A 20,094-nucleotide genomic window follows, 5' to 3' on the forward strand; every position below is an offset into this window, starting at 1 on the left:
GAGAGAGACAGAAAGGATTTTTTTTTTTTAAATCTGCAACCATTAAAGCCTGAAGTAATAGCATTATTAATCGTTAATTTTCAGAGATTGGTAGTTACTAATAAGAACATAATAGGAGCAGGAGTGAATGATGTGACCCACCGAGTCTGCTCCGCCATTTAATATGATCAACACTAATCTTTGGCTTCAACTTTACTTTCCTGCTCACTCTCCATGAGTCGGATTCTCCAATCTCATCTGCAGCCTGGAATCTCCAGTCCCGCTGCAGTGAATGGAGATTTGGCTAAGCGCCAAATTCTCCATTCTCGCTGGCAGTGGTGTGGGGTGGAGAATTCTGGCCAATATCCCTTAATTCCCCAAAAGACCAAAAATCTGTCTATCTCAGCCTTAAAACTAGTCTATGATGCGTATCCACAACACACTGAGGTAGAGAATTCCAAAGATTTGCAACCCTTTGAGTGAAGAAATTTCTTCTCATCTCAACCTTATATGATTACTCCCTTATCCTGCAAAGAACAAAGAAAATTACAGCACAGGAATAGACGCTTCGGCCCTCCAAGCCTGCACTGACTACGCTGCCCGTCTGAACTAAAACCCCCTATCCTTCCAGGAAACATATCCCTCTATTCTCATCCTATTCATGTATTTGTCCAGACGACCCTTAAAGGTCACTCTCGTATCTGCTTCCACTAGCTCCTCCGGCAGCAAGTTCCAGGCACCCACCATCCTCTGTGTAAAATACTTGCCTCGTACATCTTTAAACCTTGCCTCGTACAATTCCTTTAAACCTTGCCCCTTGCACCTTAAACCTATGTGCCCTAATCTTCTTGTATGTTTGAATGAGATCACCTCACATTCTTCTAAACTCTTGGAAATATATTCAGCCTCTCATCTCAGGTCAACCTCCTCATCCCAGGGACCATACTACCTTCACTGTACTACCTCCACTGTACTACCTCCACCATGCATGGATAACCTTTCTTAAATATGGAGGCCAAAACAGCAGTGTTTCAGTGCAGGCTTACAAAATGCCTGCACAGTTCACAGTTATTTATTAAAAGGGTAATTAGACTAGAATGGGCAAGACTTAATTTCCGTGATGAATTTAGTTCATACCTACCTGCAAATACAGTAATGTCATTTAATGCATTTCACTGGTGAAGCAAACAGTGGGATGCCAGTTTAATGAAGCTAACACTGCAGTGGTGCAATTGGAGCAGGAACTTTGGTATTTTTGAGTTTAACCATGGATTTGTTCCTTGTCTGAAGGTGCTGTACCTTTTATGCATAGATACAGGCTAGTTCCATTAGCCGCAATGTAATTTTGGCAGCAAAATCTGGGCCAATATTTCAGCAAATGAGTGATAAATGGATGGAATATAAATGGATGGGAGACAGAGAAAAAAATTGTGTTGATGCATTTACATGTAAATGAGAGATTGTTTTCAGAAAATAATATTTTTGGATACAGTTTATGATGATTATACTACGCTTGGAAGGAACAGTTGACTTTGGAGATTTGAATCTCCATACTTTTCACCTCAAGCTATTTTCTTCACTGGGTCATTATATTCAATGACAATAAAAGTTGCCCTTTCTCATGCTGGTGTCTCCTGCAATGTAGGTTAATTGTTAGGGATTGATCGCCATGATTAGTCAACTCCATTAGTATTGCATCATACATCTATCAGGATGTTAAAAGGTGAACCAAATGAACCTTGGATTATTTTTCATTTATCAGTTTATGATATTATCAAATCATTAAGGAATAATTAATACATCACTCCCTCAGGATTTTTAAAAAATCAACATTTCTTTAAAAATCAATACACAATTTAAAAGCTTTATGAAAGTTGTCTGATTCATGTATGGGGTGCACTAACTATAAAGTTAGATATCTCTTATAACTTTGTATTGCATGAAGCATACATCTTTTGACTACAAAACTAGCTTGATATAAAATGTCATTTTGGTGCAATTTAATTTACTTATGTGTCATGGATATTCCAGTCCTGAACAGCCAACTGTTCTGAAATGGTAAGTATGTAATCCTTGTTACACTACTTTTCAATTTAAATTGTAAATTTAAAGAAGTTTACTTTTTGATAGGATCTCAGTCAGGAAAGATGAGAGCTCTTTGTGAATGGGAAAAGGAACAATTGCAATATTAGAAGTCCTAAAAAGTTCTATTAAAGACTCTCACCAATTTTTATAGATGCACTTTAGAAAGCATTCTTTCTTGTTGTATCACAGCTTGGTATGACTCCTGCACTGACCAAGACTACAGAAACTACAAAGGGTTATGAATGTAGCCCAGTCCATCACGCAAACCAGCCGCCCATCCATTGACTCCATCTACACTTCCTGCTGCCTCAGCAGCCAGCATAATCAAGGACCCACACACCCCAGACATACTCTCTTCCACCTTCTTTCATCGGGAAAAAGAAACAAAAGTCTGAGATCGCATACCTACTGACTCAAGAACAGCTTCTTCCCTGCTACCATCAGATATTTGAATGGACCTACCTTACATTAAGTTGATCTTTCTCCACACCCTAACTATGACTGTAACATTATATTCTGTACCCCCTTCTTTCCTCCTCCCCTATGCACTCTACGAATGGTGCTTTTTCTGTATAAAGTGCAAGAAACAATACTTTTCACTATATCCCAATACATGGGTCAATAATAAATCAAATCAAAAGAAGTTGATTTTTTAATTAGCACAGGTCAATACTTGAGAAGATAATGCAGCCAAATGCATGTTCAGCTGAAAGTGATTAAGAAGGTGCCCTCACAGGATGTGAGGTCAAAAATGGCAGATTCTGTGCATAATCAGTGTTAAACACTACATTTGATGCCATAATCCTCCCATTCTGCATCCTTCTGCTGCACACATGGCATGCTTGCAGTAGTTCCCTTGCAGTCTGCCCAATATTTATGAGGTGTCAGGCTCCCATTGCATCAGCACCAGCAGTGCTGTGGAACCGAAGTTTGCAGCCCCTGTTTCCGAATAGTGACACAAAAACAGAAAATGCTGGAAAATCTCAGCAGGTCTGACAGCATCTGTGGAGAGAGAATAGAGCCAATGTTTTGAGCCTGGAAATGTTGGCTCTATTCTCTTGCCACAGATACTGTCAGACCTGCTGAGATTTTCCAGCATTTTCTGCTTTTCTTTCAGATTCCAGCATCTTCAGTATTTTGCTTTTACTTTCCGAATAGTGACTTCAGATGATGCACTTTTGCTGCAATCAAACCAACTCTACAGGGACTATTTCTTCAAAGTAACCAGCAACAGGACTCAGAGATCAATTGCCATTCCAGTAAAATCCCCCCAAAGCAAGAGGTTTGACAATGTCCACCATACTGATGTCCAGTCGGGCTGAATTTGGTTGGCACTGAACAAGTCTGACTGCTGGGATTGAAAGTAGGAATTAATCCTGTGCCAGCAGGCGACTGGCTGAGAGACCTTGGGTCACTGCCAGGACTGGGCGGCATGGTAGCACAGTGGTTAGCACTGCTGCTTCACAGCTCCAGGGTCCTGGGTTCGATTCCCGGCTCGGGTCACTGTCTGTGTGGAGTTTGCACATTCTCCTCGTGTCTGCATGGGTTTCCTCCGGGTGCTCCGGTTTCCTCCCACAGTCCAAAGATGTGCGGGTTAGGTTGATTGGCCAGGTTAAAAAAAAAATTGCCCCTTAGAGTCCTGAGATGCGTAGGTTAGAGGGATTAGTGGGTAAATATGTGGGGGTAGGGCCTGGATGGGATTGTGGTCGGTGCAGACTCGATGGGCCGAATGGCCTCCTTCTGCACTGTAGGGTTTCTATGATTTCTATGACTGCCGCTCCATTGAGAATGGCGGATACCCCCAATATCCAATCAGAGGGCTGGCAGCTCAGCAGGCTTGGCAGCACCATCAGTAGCAGTGGCCACTGCTGAGGCTACAAGGTGACTGCTGCATGGCGAGGTGCCAAAGCTAATTTTAAACATTCAGGGCCAAATAGGCTGCGGCAATTGGTTGGAACAGAAGTGGGGTAGGAGTGTCATATTGCAAATGTCATTGCTGTGGGAGCGACCATTGCTGCTGAGGGGAACCTCCCTGTGCCATGTCATAGCTATAAGAAGAGTCTCAATTTGGGAACCTGTTGAGAGGCTGTCAGTGTTTTATCAAGCAGTCTCTGGCCCACCTGAAATGGGAAAATTGCCAGTGCAGGCAGGAAGTAGCGCTAAATTGGACCATTAATTATCACTCAGCTGCCCAGAGGGTGGCTGCACTACAGAGCTTCCCGCTGCTGATAATATGCCATGGCAGCGGGAAGACACCGGACTTCCCTCCACATTATCAGCACTTATGCCTCCAACTGTTGTTATTGGCTGAGAAAATGCAGCCCATTGTCGTTACATTTTCCTGACAGCTTTTTCAGCTGAGCTTCTTGGTGAGCCAGTTCCTGATCGTGGTTGTATAAAATGACAGCTTTGTCGTGTGCCGTTTAGCAACATTTTAAAGAATTATGACACACATGCATGCCACGTAATGCACATGAAGACAACTATAAGCATAAGTGAGAGGAAAAGTAAGGATCTCATCAAGCAATCAGAAATCCCAGTGGCTATTATCTAGCAATGGTCTAACTGCAGGAGGATAAGATCCTAATTAGAGTCTGATGGTCTTTTAAATTAATGAAATGGGTACAGTGAGGATTCTAATCAGGATAGTGCTGGTTTAAATGTTGTTATTAAGGGAGGATATAAAAGTGTTGGGAGCAGTTCAGAGAATGTTTACTAGACTAATATATGGAAAGGACAAGTTGTTTTATGAGGAAAGGTTGGACAGGCTACACTTATATCGACTGGAGTTTAGAAGGGTAAGAGCTGACTTGATTGAAACATATAAGATTCTGAGGGGCCTTGCCAGGGTGGATATGGAGAGGATATTTCCCCTTGTGGGAGAATCTAAAACTAGGGGCCACTGTTTAAAAATAAATGGTTGTCCATTTAAGACAGAGGTGAGCATTTTATTTCTCTTAAAAGGTTGAGTCTTTGGAAACTTCTTTCTCAAATGGCAGTGGAAACAGAGTCTTTAAATATTTTTAACACAGATGTAGATAGATTCTTGCTAAGCCAGGGGGTGAAATGTTATCAAGGTATGTGGAGTTGAGTTTACAATCATTTCAGCCATAATCGTATTGAATGGCAGAGCAGGCTCGAGGGGCCGAGCGACCTACTCTTGCTCCTAATTCATATGTTCGTATTAATACCCACTTTCCAACAAACCCTTATTCATTTTCAGTCTGCATTTCAGGATTATTCCTTGTTCTTCAGCATGAAGCTGCCATATTTCTCCTTTTAGGTTTACGAAAGACCAGCCAACAGTATTTCTTAACATGAAACGGTTAGGTTCATTTAATTGCCTATTGTACTGATGTTAAATCAAAGTAAATAACTTATGAAGGAGAAACAGTTCATGATATTAAATTTGATGCAGTGCTGGTGAATTAATATCATTATGGCTAATAATAATCATTACTCTCCTCAAGAGAAGTTGTCAGTTGACTCGAACAAAAATGTTGCCACCTCATTCATATGTCCTGCTTAATATGGTCACCTTTCAGAATGTCTTCTTTAATCGAACTACTCAATTGAAGGTGAATAAATTATCACATTATCATAATGTGAAGTCTACCACCTTTATCCATTTCCAATCAAATAATTCAAATCTATATGAATGTATAATACCTTTTTCTCTTTTTATTACAATAATATTCTCTTTTCAGTTAAGCTAGTGGCTGCTGCTTCATGATGTATAAATGTGTTTGAGTAAAATGATGCAACAGCTCCTTTTGCACATCTGTTGGTATTTTTGTTCTTTTTCTAAAGCACAATACTCTAAATGCATCAGTAAGTTATTTTTCCTATCTAATAACTTGGTGTAGCAAAGAATGCATCAGTGATCTTTGTTGGGCCATCTTGTTTGAAAATATTCCACCAGATCACATGTATTACGGGGAATAATTATTTCGCACCCATTGTCTTGAAATAATTAAAATGTGATTATTTTTGAAACTGTTATGATCCTGATTAGTATCGGCCATTGAAGGGTTCCCAAAGGCCACAAAGAAGTAAAGAAGTTTTTTTTCAATTATTTCCCCATACAAACCAATATTTATGCAAGTTAAATGACCAAATGTACAAATTTGTGCCTGACTTCTTTGTGCCGATTCTCTGTGCAGCAGTGAGAATAAGAATTGTGCTTACTTTACTGAACATAATACACCATTTTCTATAATAGCAATGTGATGAGATTTCTGCGCATCGGTCCCAAATACAATGGAATCTATTCAAAGTGATCATGCTCCAAACATTATTTTCACAACATATTTATGTTCAGTCAATGGAGAGGTTTTAGGTTTAGAATGTATTGACATTCTACAATGAGATGAAATCCCTTAACATGCATTTCATCACAGCTCATCACTGTGAGCTGACGCTTTATCAGGTAGCTCAGGCATCATGTCAACTGGCAAAATGATAAGTTTGAGAATGGAACGAAGCCTGGGAGGTAGCACCACCCATTACTTTTGTGGAGTTGGGAAGAGAACTCTTCCAATTCCAATTCTCGTCCCACATACAGTGATGCACGAAGGCAGGCTTTCATCTGTTTCCATAGCTAGTTATTCCTGGAATGGGTCACTAGTCTGTCGCCCGGGGCTTGTAGCTTGAGGGGCCCCATTCCACATCAAATGTGGCTGACTAGGAGTCTCTTGCACTTTTATCACCACTTTCATCACGCCATTTGCAGATTGACACTCAACCCGTTTGGCTGCATTATGAATGTACCTTCCTTGGCCATTGAGTCTTGGGTGGAACTCGAACCCAGAGCTTTTGGCTGAGAAGCAGGATGCTATCCACTCTGCCACAAGACCTCAGACTGTTTGTCCCCACCCCACAAATATAATCTTACATTTTGGGGGCCTTTTCCTCTTGACCATTAGGTTTTACTAAGCCCAATATCCTTGCTGCACACTATGCCCCCTGGACCTTCTAAATTATATCTGACTCCTATATGTCTATCATAGGATGATGATATGTACAAATAAGGTTCCTGCATGATTCTGTGGGCTACCAGCACAAGGTCCAAATTAAGCATCTGGAATAGGAAGTAGTCAACCACCGCAATTTAAACTCTGACACTGCCCCTTTGAGCTGGGCAGAGGAAGTTAAAATACTCCCCAATTCATGAGTTGTACTGATTTATTTTGTGCCGAATGCACCGCATTTTGAATACATTGCCACCTTCCGATGTTGTTTCCCACCTTCTGATCATGTTGATGAGCAGACTGTTTGACAGTCACTCAGTTGCACAGCTAAACCATTAAAATGTTGGTTGACATTGAGCGGCATTCTGGACAGAGAGCAAGTATATTGAATGAATATAAATGGTTTTTGGAAATTAAACTATTTAACTGAGTGCTAATGCATGTGTTCTAAATGCATTTAAAAAGCTTATTGACTTCTGTACATTGGTGTAAAACCAAAATACAATCGGCGATTAGCACTTACTGCATTAGATTGGATATGGGATGCCAAAGTGGTTACGAGAAGAAAATAAATTCAATCCCATTATTTCCATTTTTCAACAATTATTTTCTGTTGCTGCCAGTGCTAGCTGTGTAAAGTTAATGGAAATTGTTTAGAAACTGGAATCACAGCAATTCAAGGATAGAATTACTTTCATATATGCTAGCAGCATACAAAACCATTATGGTACTTAACTACACCAGTCTAATAAATGATTTAATCATGCTCGGCCAATTGCTTCTTGATGTATTGAACTATCATAGCTCTTCCTGTGAATTATAGTTATCAATCACAGAGAGCTGATAGTTTTATGCCTAATACGAAATCTTGTGTCATCTAAAAAAGAAATACTTATATTTATTTAGCTCCTTTCATGGCCAAAGGGTATCCCAAAGTGCTTTGCAACCAATGGCATACACTGATGTGCAGCCACTGGGGTAATGAAGGAAACATGGCAGCCCATCTACACACAGCAAGCTCCCACAAACAACAATCTGGTAATGACCAGATAATCTTATTTTTGTGATGTTGACTGAGGGATATATGTTGGCCAGGCATAATTTCCCCTGATCATCTTTGAAACAGTGCCAAGGGATCTTTTACATCCACCTGAGGGGGCAGGTGGACCTTAGTTTAACCTCTAATCTGAAACACAGCACATCCAACAGTGCAGCACCCACTCGGTACCCCATGAGTGTCAGCCTTAAGTTCTGGAGTTCAGCCTGGAGTAAACCTATAATCTTCTGACTCAGAGGCAAGAGCGCTACTTGCTGAACCACAGCTAATGCTGTAAGATAGATTGTTGCTGACAGGATGCACTTGGATAATGTAGCATTATAAAATATCTAGAAACATAATATACACTGCACGCTCACATTGAATATTTCCCCCATTTTTGCTGTCAATATCAAATCAATATTAGTTCAATGTGACTGAACTACAAGCACAACAATAAGCAGTGGATTTGCAAATCAATCCAGTAGCCGCGAACACAATAAATCACATAGCTGTCATGGTATTTAGCAAGTCTTTAGCTACTTTTGGTACAGATATTTGCTGCACAGTAGTGCCTGATACTAGCACATAATGGGATATTATTATACTTCAAGCTTCTTTGTGAGACGGGGCACAATATAAATCATTAGAGATAAATGTATATAAATTCAGATTCCAAATTCAGGATTCTAAATATACAAATCTCAATGCTGAATGTTAAAACTAAACAAGGAGGCACTTTAATCCAATGGGGAGAAGGGGCAGAATTTTCCGTCTTCCCTTCCATGCCAGTCTCTCCATGATGCTCGCGGGAAAACACACTGGTCCGGAACATCACTTGATCACTTGGAGAGAAACCGTCAGGATGCAGTCGGCATGTGCGAAAAAAATGGTTACTGCACTGATAGCCTTAAAGGGGAAATAATATTTAAATATGTAACCACAAGAAAAAACAGCTATGGATAGCAAATAGGATTGAAGATTGGAATAGACCCAGAAAGAGGGCAATGCCCAATAAAGTGCCATGGGCAACAAGAGATCCCAGAGAGAAGGTAACAAGAGACCCCTGAATTAGGGAAACAGAAGATCCTAGAGTGAGTGAGACAAATTTAAACAAGCTACAAGATGGTTGCCAACTACGTACATGCAATGCAATGCCCAAGCTAAAGAGTAAAGTGCTAAAGAAAGAAATGGCAGAGGAGTGGCTGAAAGGGTTAAACATAGGGTTTTTTTGAAAATGCTAATACGATACCCAAACTGCAACAGCACATGGCAGGGCAGAGTGAGCAGAGGCTAGTGAATGATGAAAAGCTATCTGAGGTAATTCAAAACATACATAGACATACAGTGAAAACAGAAGCAGGAGTAGGCCATTCGGCCCTTTACGCTTTCTCTGCAATTAATTGTGATCATAGCTGATCATCAAATTCAATATCCGGATCCTGCCTTCCCCCCATAACCTTGGATCCCTTTAGTCCCAAGAGCTATATCTAATTCCTTCTTGAAATCACACAATGTTTTGGCCTCAATTACTTTCTGTGGAAGTGAATTCCACAAATTCACCACCTTCTGGGTGAAGAAATTTCTCCTCACCTCAGTTCTAAAACGTTTACCCCTTATCCTCAGACTATGACCCCTAGTTCTTGACTCCTCCAACATCGGGAACATTATTTCTGAATCTACCCTGTCTAATCCTGTTAGAATTTTATGGGTTTCTCTGAGATCTCCCCTCACTCTTCTGAACTCCAATGAATATAATCCTAATCAACAAAGTGTTTCCTCATGTGACAGTCCTGCCATCCCAGGAACCAGCCTGGTAAACTTTTGCTGCATTCCCTCGATAGCAACAACAACCTTCCTCAGATAAGGACTCCAAAACTGCACACAATACTCCAGGTGCGGCAAATCCTTTCTCTATGAATATAACATTTGCCTTCTTGACTGCTTGCTGTACCTGCGTGCTTACTTTCAGCGACTGATGCACAAGGACAACAAGGTCTTGGTGAGTATCCACCTCAATTTACACCCAAATAATAATCTGCCTTCCTATTTTTGCTACCGAAGCGGATAACCTCACATTTATCCACATCTGCCAAGCATATGCCCACTCACTCAGCTTGTCCAAATCACGTGAAGCATCTCTGCATCCTCCTCACAGCTCACCCTCCCACCCAAATCTGAAAATTTGGAGATAATATATTTAGTTCCCTCGTCCAAATCAATAATATATAATGTGAAGAGTTGGGATCCTAGCTCCGATCCCTGCTGTGTCCTACTCGTCACTGCCTGCTAATCATTAGAAGACCCATTTATTCCAACTCATTGCTTCCTGTTTGCTAACCTGCAATGTGAGACCTTGTCGAAAGCCTTCTGAAAGTCTAAATAAACCACATCCACCGATTCTCCCTGGTCAACTCTACTAGTTACATCCTCAAAGAATTCCAGTAGATTTGTCAAGCATGCTTTTCCTTTTGTAAATCCATGCTAACTCTGTCTGATAATACCACTGCCTTCCAAATGCCGAGTTATGAAATCCTTGATAATGGACTCTAGCAACTTCTCCAGTATCGACATTAGGCTCATTGATCTATAGTTCCCTGTTTTCTCTCTACCTCCCTTTTTGAATAGCGGGCTTATATTAGTTACCCTCCAATCTGTAGGAACTATTCCAGAGTCCAAAGAATTTTAGAAAATAACCACCAATGGATCTATTATTTCTAGGGCCACTTCCTTAAGTATTCTGGGATGAAGATTATTAGTCCCTGGAGATTAATCTGCCTTCAATCCCATTAATTTCCCCAAAACCATTTCTCTACTAATGCTGATTTCCTTTAGCTCCCGACTAAAACTTGTGTTTCTCAGAACTTCCAGTACATTATTCATGTCTTCCTTTGTGAAGACTGAAGCAAAGTACTAATTTAATCCTTCAGCCATTTCTTTGTTCTCCATTATGAATTCCTCCATTTCTGACTGTAAGGGGTCTACATTCATTTTTGTCAATCTTTTTCTCGTTACATACCTATAGAACTTTTACAGTCATTTTTATGTTTCCCGCCAACTTCATACTCTATTTTCCTCTTCTTATTCAATTCTTTGGTCCACCTTTGCTTATTTTTTAACTGTTCCCAATCCTCAGGTCTATTGCTTTTTTTTGTCAATTTTATGATTCTTCTTTGAATCTGACACTATCTCTAATTTCCCGCGTAAGCCATGGCTTGACCACAGTTCCTTTTCCACTCTTGTGCCAAATAGGAATAAACAATTCTTGGAGTTCACATACACATTTCTTGAATGCCTGCCATTGCCTGTCCACCGTCTTTCCTTTCAGTAATGTTTCCCAGTCCATCATAGCCAACTCATGCCTCATACCATCATAGTTACCTTTATTGAGATTCAGGATCCTGGTCTCAGAATCAACTACCTCGCTATCCATCTTGATAAAGAGTTTAATCATATTATGGTCACTCATTCCCAAGGATTCTCTGACAACTAGATTGCCAATTAATCCTTTCCCCATTGCACAAAACCCCCAGCCCAAGATGCCCTATTCCCTATTGGTTCCTCAACGTCCGTATACATGCCAGAAATTCCTCCTCTATTGTACTGTGACTAATTTAACTCACCCAATCTATATGCAGATTAAAGTCACCCATAATCACAGATTTTCCTTTGTCACATGCATCTCTGGTTTCCTGTTTAATGCTATTCCCAACATTATGGCTGGGATTCTTCCAGCCCGCTGTGCTGCTTTAGTAGTGTAACGGTCTGGGAGACATCAGCAGGGGGCGTTTAATGAGATTCACGACTGGCGTGTGGTCGATCGCGAGTTTCCGAGGCCCTTTTTTTCAACGTAATCAGCTCCGTGCCAGAAATCAGTGCAGAGTTGATTACCATATGGTAATGGGGGGGTGGTGTCAGGAGGCCTGCACTCAGGAGGGGGAGGCCATCATTCTGTGTGGGGGTTTGGGGATAAACAGAAGGCCAACGATCGGAGGCTGGCGATGGGGGGCCAGTGCGCATGCGCCGATCTCCGCACTGACAGATCAACGCATGCGCAGTGGGCCACTCAGTGCTATGCTGCCGGCCTCTCAGGTGGGACGAGGCCCACACCCCCCACTCTCCAGAGTGAATCTTTCTAAGGCACTCTGTTACGCATAGTGTCGGAGATTCGTTCAGGTAAATATGCCCAGAAAGTGGATGGGAAGTTCTCCAATTTTCCCATCTGTTGGGCACTTAATTCTTTATTGGGAGAATCCTGGCCTACATTACAGTTTGCTGGTCTGTATACCATCCCCACAAATATTTTTTGCCCTTTGGTGTTTCTTAACTCAACCCATTCAGATTCCATATTGTCTGGGCTAATATCTTTCCTCAATATTGTATCAATACCTTCTTTAATCAGCAATGCAATTCCATCACCTTTTCCTTTCTGTCTATCCTTCCTAAGCACTGGATAGCTCTCAATGTTTAGTTCCCATCCTTGGTCACCTTGGAGCTATATCTCCATAATCACAATTATATCATGTCCCTTTACATTTATCAGCGCAACTAATTCATCCATTTTATTTTGAATGCTCCAAGTGTTCAGGTACAAAACCTTAAGGCTAGTCCTTTTAACATAGAAACATAGAAGATAGGAGCAGGAGGAGGCCATTTGGCCCTTCGAGCCTGCTCCGCCATTCTGGCCCTTGATTTCTCTGCCTATCTTATTCTCCTTGCTGTCTTTTTCTCTTGTTTTTGATTTCCCCTGCTCTGAATCCTTACATAGGTTCCTTCCCCTGAACATCGGATCCCTTCCCTCCAAGCCACCATCCAGTCAATGCTAGAACCCATAGCTGATCATCCAACTCAATAGCATAATCCTGCTTTTTCCCCATAACCTTTGATCCCATTCGCCCCAAGTGCTATATCCAGCTGCTTCTTGAATACATTTAACGTTTTGGAATCAACTACTTCCTGTGGTAATGAATTCCACAGGCGCACCACTCTTTGGATGAAGAAATGTCTCCTCATCTCCGTCCTAAATGGTCTACCCTGAATCCTCAGACTGTGACCTCTGGCTCTGGACACTCCCGCCATCGGGAATATTCTCCCTGCATCTACTCTGTCTAGTCTGTTAAAATTTTATAAGTCGCTATACAATCCCCCCTCATTTGTTTGAACTCCAGCAAAAACAATCCTAACCTAGTCAATCTGTCCTCATACATCAACCCCGCCATCCCCGGAATCAGCCTGGTAAACCTTCGCTGCACTCCCACGAGAGCAAGAACATCCTTCCTCGGAAAAGGAGGCCAAAACTGCACACAATACTCGAGGTCTAGCCTCACCAAGGCCCTGTATAATTGCAACAACATTGCAACATTAAGGTTTCTTGTCCCTTTCCTACTATTTTTTACTGTGTCATTATCTCACTCTGGCCCATGATTTCTCTGCCTATCTTATTCTCCTTGCTGTCTTTTTCTCTTGTTTTTGATTTCCTCTGCTCTGAATCCTTACATAGGTTCCTATCCCCTTGCCATATTAGTTTAAACCCTCCGCAATGACTCTAGCAAATACAACTCTCCCCCAACTACATCAGTCCCGATTTTGCCCAGGCGTAACCCATCCAGTTTGTACAGGTCCCACCTCCCCCAGAACCAGTCCCAATGCCTCACGAATCTGAAACCCTCCCCCTCACACCATCTTTTCTGCCTCATTTTCATCTTATATATCCTGCTGTTTCTACTCTGACTAGAAAAGAAGCAAAGCATGCAAAATAGAAATGAAACTTCTCTACAGGAAAATAATTGCATCAGAGCTGAACAGGAAGACTTGAAGTGCAAGATGCAAGCTGAGTATATACCCTTGAAAATGCATGATAAAGTGAAGTCTTTAATGAACCAGTTGTTCCAGATCTGAACAAACAAATTTCAGAGACAACACAAAGGTACCAGGAGAAAATAATGACCCTCAGTTCCACAGTTGGCAACTCAAAGTAGGAGTTGGGCAAATTCAACCAGGCACAAAGGAGTTATGACCCTGAAAGACTTCTTGAAGAATCAATATGCAGCCATGGAAAAACACAAGGAGTTAAAAAGGATGTAATATATTACTTCAGGAAAAGTTGCACTGGAACTGTCAGTACCAATAAAATGATGCACTGAAAGCCAGAGTTGGCAAGAGATCAACAGGAAAATAAATAATTGAAAGAGCTGTTGATTGTCGTTCATGATCCGACACAAAAGGAATGTGTAATTCATCAAGCAACATGAAACAATGGGCGAAATCTTACCCAAAAATTGGCAGTGTTGGGTCCAGCAAGAAAAACGTTGTGTTACTCTCCAGAGAATCGCATCAGTTTTTTATCCAGGTCTTATCACACGCTACCACAAAGAAAACAGGTTGACGAATTCCACACCATCAAAACAGGGCATGGGGCTTCAACACTTCAACAAAGCCCAGCTGCATTAAGATTGGGGTGCCATGTTTAAAGGGCACCCCGATCAAAGCAAACAATGACCTCCCCCCTCAGCCCAACCTGAAGGTCTCAGAGACTCCCCTCCAGCCTATCAGCCTTGATTGGAGCTAAACTCCTGCCCCAACCCGCTCCCCCCCCCCCCCACCAGCTGATCAGAGCCAGCACCATCCTAAACCATCGACCCCCGTCCCCCCCGCCCAACGCACTCCGATCGGAGCCAGCATCCCCCACGATTGTAGCCAGCAACCCCCCACCCCTAATTGGAGCCAGCTCCACCAACCCCAACCCCTACCCCCCCCCCCCCCCCCACCAATCAGGGCAGGCATTGTACCCTCCTGCCGATTGGAACTGGCACACCCCCTTCCCCTGAACATCGGATCCCTTCCCTCCAAGCCACCATCCAAACAGTCAATGCTGGAACCCACCCCCACCCCAAACATCGGATCTTTCACCCCAACTGCCCACCCACACAGTCAATTCCGGCAGCCCCCACCCTCACCCCTCCTCAAAGGGCCATCACCGGCATCTCCAGTTCCCACGTCCACTCCCGTCCATCACCACAGATAAATGCCCCCCTCTCATGAGGCTCCCACTGGGGTCCGACCCGGCAATGCCCCTGGCACAGGTTGGCACTGCCAGGTTGGCACTACCATTTTGAATATACATTCTGGGGAATGCCCTCCCGGGACAGAGCCCCCAGCCAGAGCAAACAACTGCTCCCTACTCGCCCTATCCGGGCCCCCCACAGTCTTATACACCTCAATCATATCCCTGAGGGAAACCCAAAAGAGAAGTACTCACTCATCACCCTCACCATACCCAGCGCTCTCTCACACACGGATAACCTCCTTGGTCCCCAGAGGGCCCTAACACCTCCCTTGTTAACCACTACCATTCTAAGCATTTTCTACCCAATGCAGTACACAAACCCCCCTCCCTCAGGCCCCCTCCTCGCCTCCTCAAGTTTACCCTTCTTCCTGCCACATACCCCAGGAACAAAAGAACCCCCCTTTTCCTCTTTTCCCCCACCACACAAGTACCATCCTGTCCACCACTCTGCACAAAAAAAGACTAACATGAATAAACATAGAAAAACTCCAAGGGACAAGAAGACAACAAGCCACAACATAAGGGCAAGGAATCACAAGGGGGCAACAAGGTTGGACGTGAGCCAAACAAAAAGTGGCAGAGCAAGAAGGAAAGGGGTCATATCCTCGCTCTGTCCGACCCCAAATCCCCACCCACGCAGTGAATACCAACAACCCCCTGCCCCTCCCCAAAGGGCCATCACTGGCATCTCCAATTCCTATGTCTGCTCCACCCACCACCACAAATAAATGCCCCTCTCTCATGAGGCTCCCACTGGGGTCCGACTCGGCACTGCCCCTGGCATAGGTTGGCACTGCCAGGTTGGCACTACCATTTTGAATATATGCTGGAGGATCAATATCTGGCAGGGGTTTTGAATTATGTTTAAGTATATTAAAATTAATGTAAATGATAATGTCACTGGGGAGAGGCGGCGAAAATCAGAAGTTGCAGTCTCGCCGATGAGATCCGTGACTTCCAGGGTTTCGGCGAATCTTGAGGTCCCACCGCCATTTCTGTGGACGGCGAACGTGGACTCAAGATCATGCCCTACTGAAAATTACCTTAAACAGCAGAATGGAAACACAACAGAAGAAACTCAAGGAGATGCTACTGAATTACAGGAAACCTCAAGGTTAAGCAAGTGAGCTTCACAAAGAGAAGGAAAACCTGTTCAAAGACCTTCTTCGCACACGACAGGAATCCCTCAGGTCAAAAATAATTCCTCTGGGAAAATTATAAAGAGCAACAAAATCAATTTAACTTCACTCTGAACAAACTAATTGGCAGAGAGCTCAGCAATGTTGCATATTCCAGGAGGAGACTCGCCGGTGTGAATCACGCTCTCCAGAGTTTGAGCGTGCACCAAGCATTCCCACAGATGGAGAGTGCGGGCTCAAAATCACTCCCTCTATTTTATCTCTCAACAATTATTAAGAGCCTTGATAAGCTGTGCAACAAACATTACAGGCAATTTCCTTCTGACCATTATTTTACTTACATCACTAAAAATACCTGAAAAGCAGAGGGGTGTAATTGCCCAGGGAGCGATCGGTAAGAAATGGGTTTTGTGTTGACAATTTCCCACATGGTAAGCGCTTAATCTGAGCAGAAGCCATGCTGTTATTCACAGGGAGCAGATACTCTAAAGAAAGATCCATATATCCGGACCATTCTCGTGTAGCTGCTGGATTCAGAGCAATGTTGGCACCTGCTAGTCTGATTCAGAATGCATGTGTAAGATAGATGAGGGAAACTTGCAAAAAGTAAAGGAAGCGAGAAACATACAGGGAACTTTCCCGTCCCACCCGCCACGGGAATGGTAGCAGGCGGGGGTGGGCTATGCAAAGATCTGTTGACCTCGGTCGGGATTTTCCGGTTGGGGCGAACGCAGTCGGAAAATCCAGCCTGACATTTCACAAATGTAAACCTGAAGGTTTAGAAAAGTGAAAGAGGATATTAAATTGTTTTCAACTGAGTTACAGAACTAATTTCTACAATTTAATATATTACATCCTAGCAACATTTTTCATTTCCTTACAAGGAATGCACCCATATTAAGTCAACTGTCTGCAGCTTTACTTAGAAAGCAAACTCTGAGAAAGAAAACTCTCTTAACATTGGAATCACATTTCACATTTAATTTTGTCTCTATTTGTCTCAGCTATTCTTAACAAAAAAGATGATTTTTTAATTTGCTACTGCCAGGACTGTTCCTACTTACCTTTCGTGAGTGAACTTCTTTGACATATAATGGGAGAAGGAACTCGGATTTGCCTTCCAGGCGTACCCCTTCATTTGTGATTTTCAGGTTTCCCATCCCATCCTGCAGTCAGGAAAAGAAAACACATATTCAACACTTAAAGGGTAAAATAGATTTGTTCTTTTGATAAAAACATGTTAACAACATTATCATGAGAATGTTTCTTAGGTGGCCCTTGATGTAAAGTTACAATGTGCTGCTGTTCAGTGGCTAAGTAACATTATAGCTTGTGATCATTACGGACATAACTACATTGTGTGGCTGGTAAATAATTTTCTGTCTGTTGCACAAGGTCACCTGTAAGCCATTGTGTTGCCAGAGATGAGATTACTTCCTGCTTATAAAATGAACATACAATTTAGAGTATAAAGGATTGGGACACAATCAATCACTGCTTTCTTTGCAATAACAAAACTTTTGAAGAAATTAAAAAATGTAACAGCTTTTTTATGATATTGTGTAAACAAAACGTACCTGTGTCACTTGTCTATAGTTTTATTGTGACAACAATGATGGCCAGCTATTCTACTGGTTAGTTTACTCACTGGGCTACAGAGAGGAGTTGAGTTGCAGGAGAGGTGATGACTACACTTTTAAAATGGAGAAGAGCAGTAGGAAAGGCAAGATGAGGAGGAACGTAACAACCTAGCCATATCCCTTTAAGGCCCCACCAAGGTGTTGGTGTGTCCTTCTGCTGTTGTGGGGTGCACATGAGTCATGCTACAGTGCAGCCTCAGAGTGAGCAAACTTTTCTGAGGAATCTTCCTCCTATTTTATTCGCTCCTGTGTCATAGTTGATAGACCTTTCAGAGTTGAAAGATATGAATTAGAACTGACATGGGAAATAGATTCAAAGTTATAATTGTGCAAATGCCCATATATCGGTTAGTGGTAGAAAATTCATGAGTGTTTATGTGCAACGTGATAGTGAAATATGTGATCCTGTCACTAGGTGTCTAGGATAGTCCTATCCCTGCATTGTTAATGGCCAGGCACTTAGGATGGCTATTACTGGAGAGCCACCCTACTTCTCTGTCTCTGGTGTTCTATGATCTCTTCTCCTGCAAGGAAAGGAAGCAGAGACTTATGAGTTTCAGAAATGAATTGTGCAGAATAAGGAATGACAATATTTGTGGAGGTGACGGTGAGGGATATGGCAATAAAATACAGGTGAGTGTCAGTGGTAGCTATTCAGATGAGGATATAGAATCATAGAATCACAGAACCATGCAGCGCAGAAGAGGACCTTCAGCCCATCGAATCCGCACCGACACATTAGAAACACCTGAACTCTCACCTAATCCCATCTACCGGCACTTGACCAATAGCCCCGAATGTTATGATGTGCCAAGTAGTCATCCAGATACTTTTTAAAGGATGTGAGGCAACCCGCCTCTACCACCCTCCCCAGGCAGCACATTCCAGACTGTCACCACCCTCTGGGTAAAAATGCTTTTCCTCACATCCCCTTAAACCTCCTGCCCCTCACCTTGAACCGATGTCCCCTTGTGACTGGATAACCCCTGCCACGGGTAAGGTTGGAGAATTCTGACCGAGACATGCACCATTATGCTTGCTCTATCCTTAGTGATAGATCTACAGTGAAGTCATTCTGATCCTTTCCAGGGTCCCTGCAGAGATCCATCAATTGACAGGTGGAGGGTATCATCATACCCTCACTTTCTGACTGGGCAGGAAATCCAGAAGTGGGTGTTAATGACGTGGCTGAGATAAAAAGCTACGTTAAAGCCTGCTCCACAAACCATTGCGTTCCCAATTCATAATTCTGTCCAAATTCTCTCTAACATAAGAGTAAAGTAAAGTTTATTTATTAGTCACAAGGTTTACATTAACACTGCAATGAAGTTACTGTGAAATTCCCCTAGTCGCCTGTTCGACTCAACGCACCTAACCAGCACATCTTTCAGAACGTGGGAGCAAACCGGATCACCCGGAGGAAATCCACGCAGACACGGGGAGAACGTGCAAGCTCCACACAGACAGTGACCCAAGCTGGGAATCGAACCCAGGTCCCTGGCGGTGTGAAGCAGCAGTGCTAACCACTGTGCTACCGTGTCACCCCCATAGCATAAGAGCATAAGAAATAGGGGAAATAATAGAATGGCCAGACCCTCGAACCTGTTCTACCATTCAATATGATCATGCTTGATCTTCTGCCTCAGCTTTGTGTTCTCGCCTGCACCCCATATCCCTTGATTCTTTGAGTGACTAGACAAGACTGCCTATTTCAGCCTTTCAATAATGGCACATCCACTACTCTCGGGGACACAGAATTCAAAATATTTACAATGCTTTGAATGAAACAAATTCTCCTCACCTCAGTCCCAAATTATTGACCCTTTATCCTGAGACTATGATAGTGTGTTCTAGATTTCCCAGCTAGGGAAATAAACCCTGTTAAATCACTTCAGAATCTTGCATGCTTCAATGAGTCCAACACTTATTCTTCTAAACCCCAGGGAGCAAAGGCCTAATTTACTCAGCCTCTCCCCATGAAACAACTCTCTTATCCCAGGAACCAAGAGTGAACATTTGCTTTACCATCACCAATGCGAGTATCTCCTTCCTTAGATATTGAGATCAAAACTGTGCTCAATACTCCAGGCATGGTCTCACTAAAATCCTGTATAGCTGTAGCAAGACTTCTTTGACCTTGAACTCCAAATCCCCTATAATAAAGGCCAATTTGCCTTGC

At 42.7% G+C, this 20,094-nt stretch overlaps 1 protein-coding gene across 1 annotated transcript in view; it reads right to left on the reverse strand.

Moving 5' to 3' along the window:
* The window catches only part of sgcz (sarcoglycan zeta), a 459,259-nt gene that overhangs the window by 214,007 nt on the left and 225,158 nt on the right, over nt 1-20,094 (reverse strand). The window contains exon 2 of the mRNA XM_078239226.1: nt 17,340-17,441. Coding sequence (XP_078095352.1) covers nt 17,340-17,441 — 102 coding nt within the window. The remainder of the gene's footprint in view (nt 1-17,339; nt 17,442-20,094) is intronic.

This window comes from Mustelus asterias, chromosome 1, assembly GCF_964213995.1.
Source record: "Mustelus asterias chromosome 1, sMusAst1.hap1.1, whole genome shotgun sequence".
NCBI classification, from domain to species: domain Eukaryota; kingdom Metazoa; phylum Chordata; class Chondrichthyes; order Carcharhiniformes; family Triakidae; genus Mustelus; species Mustelus asterias.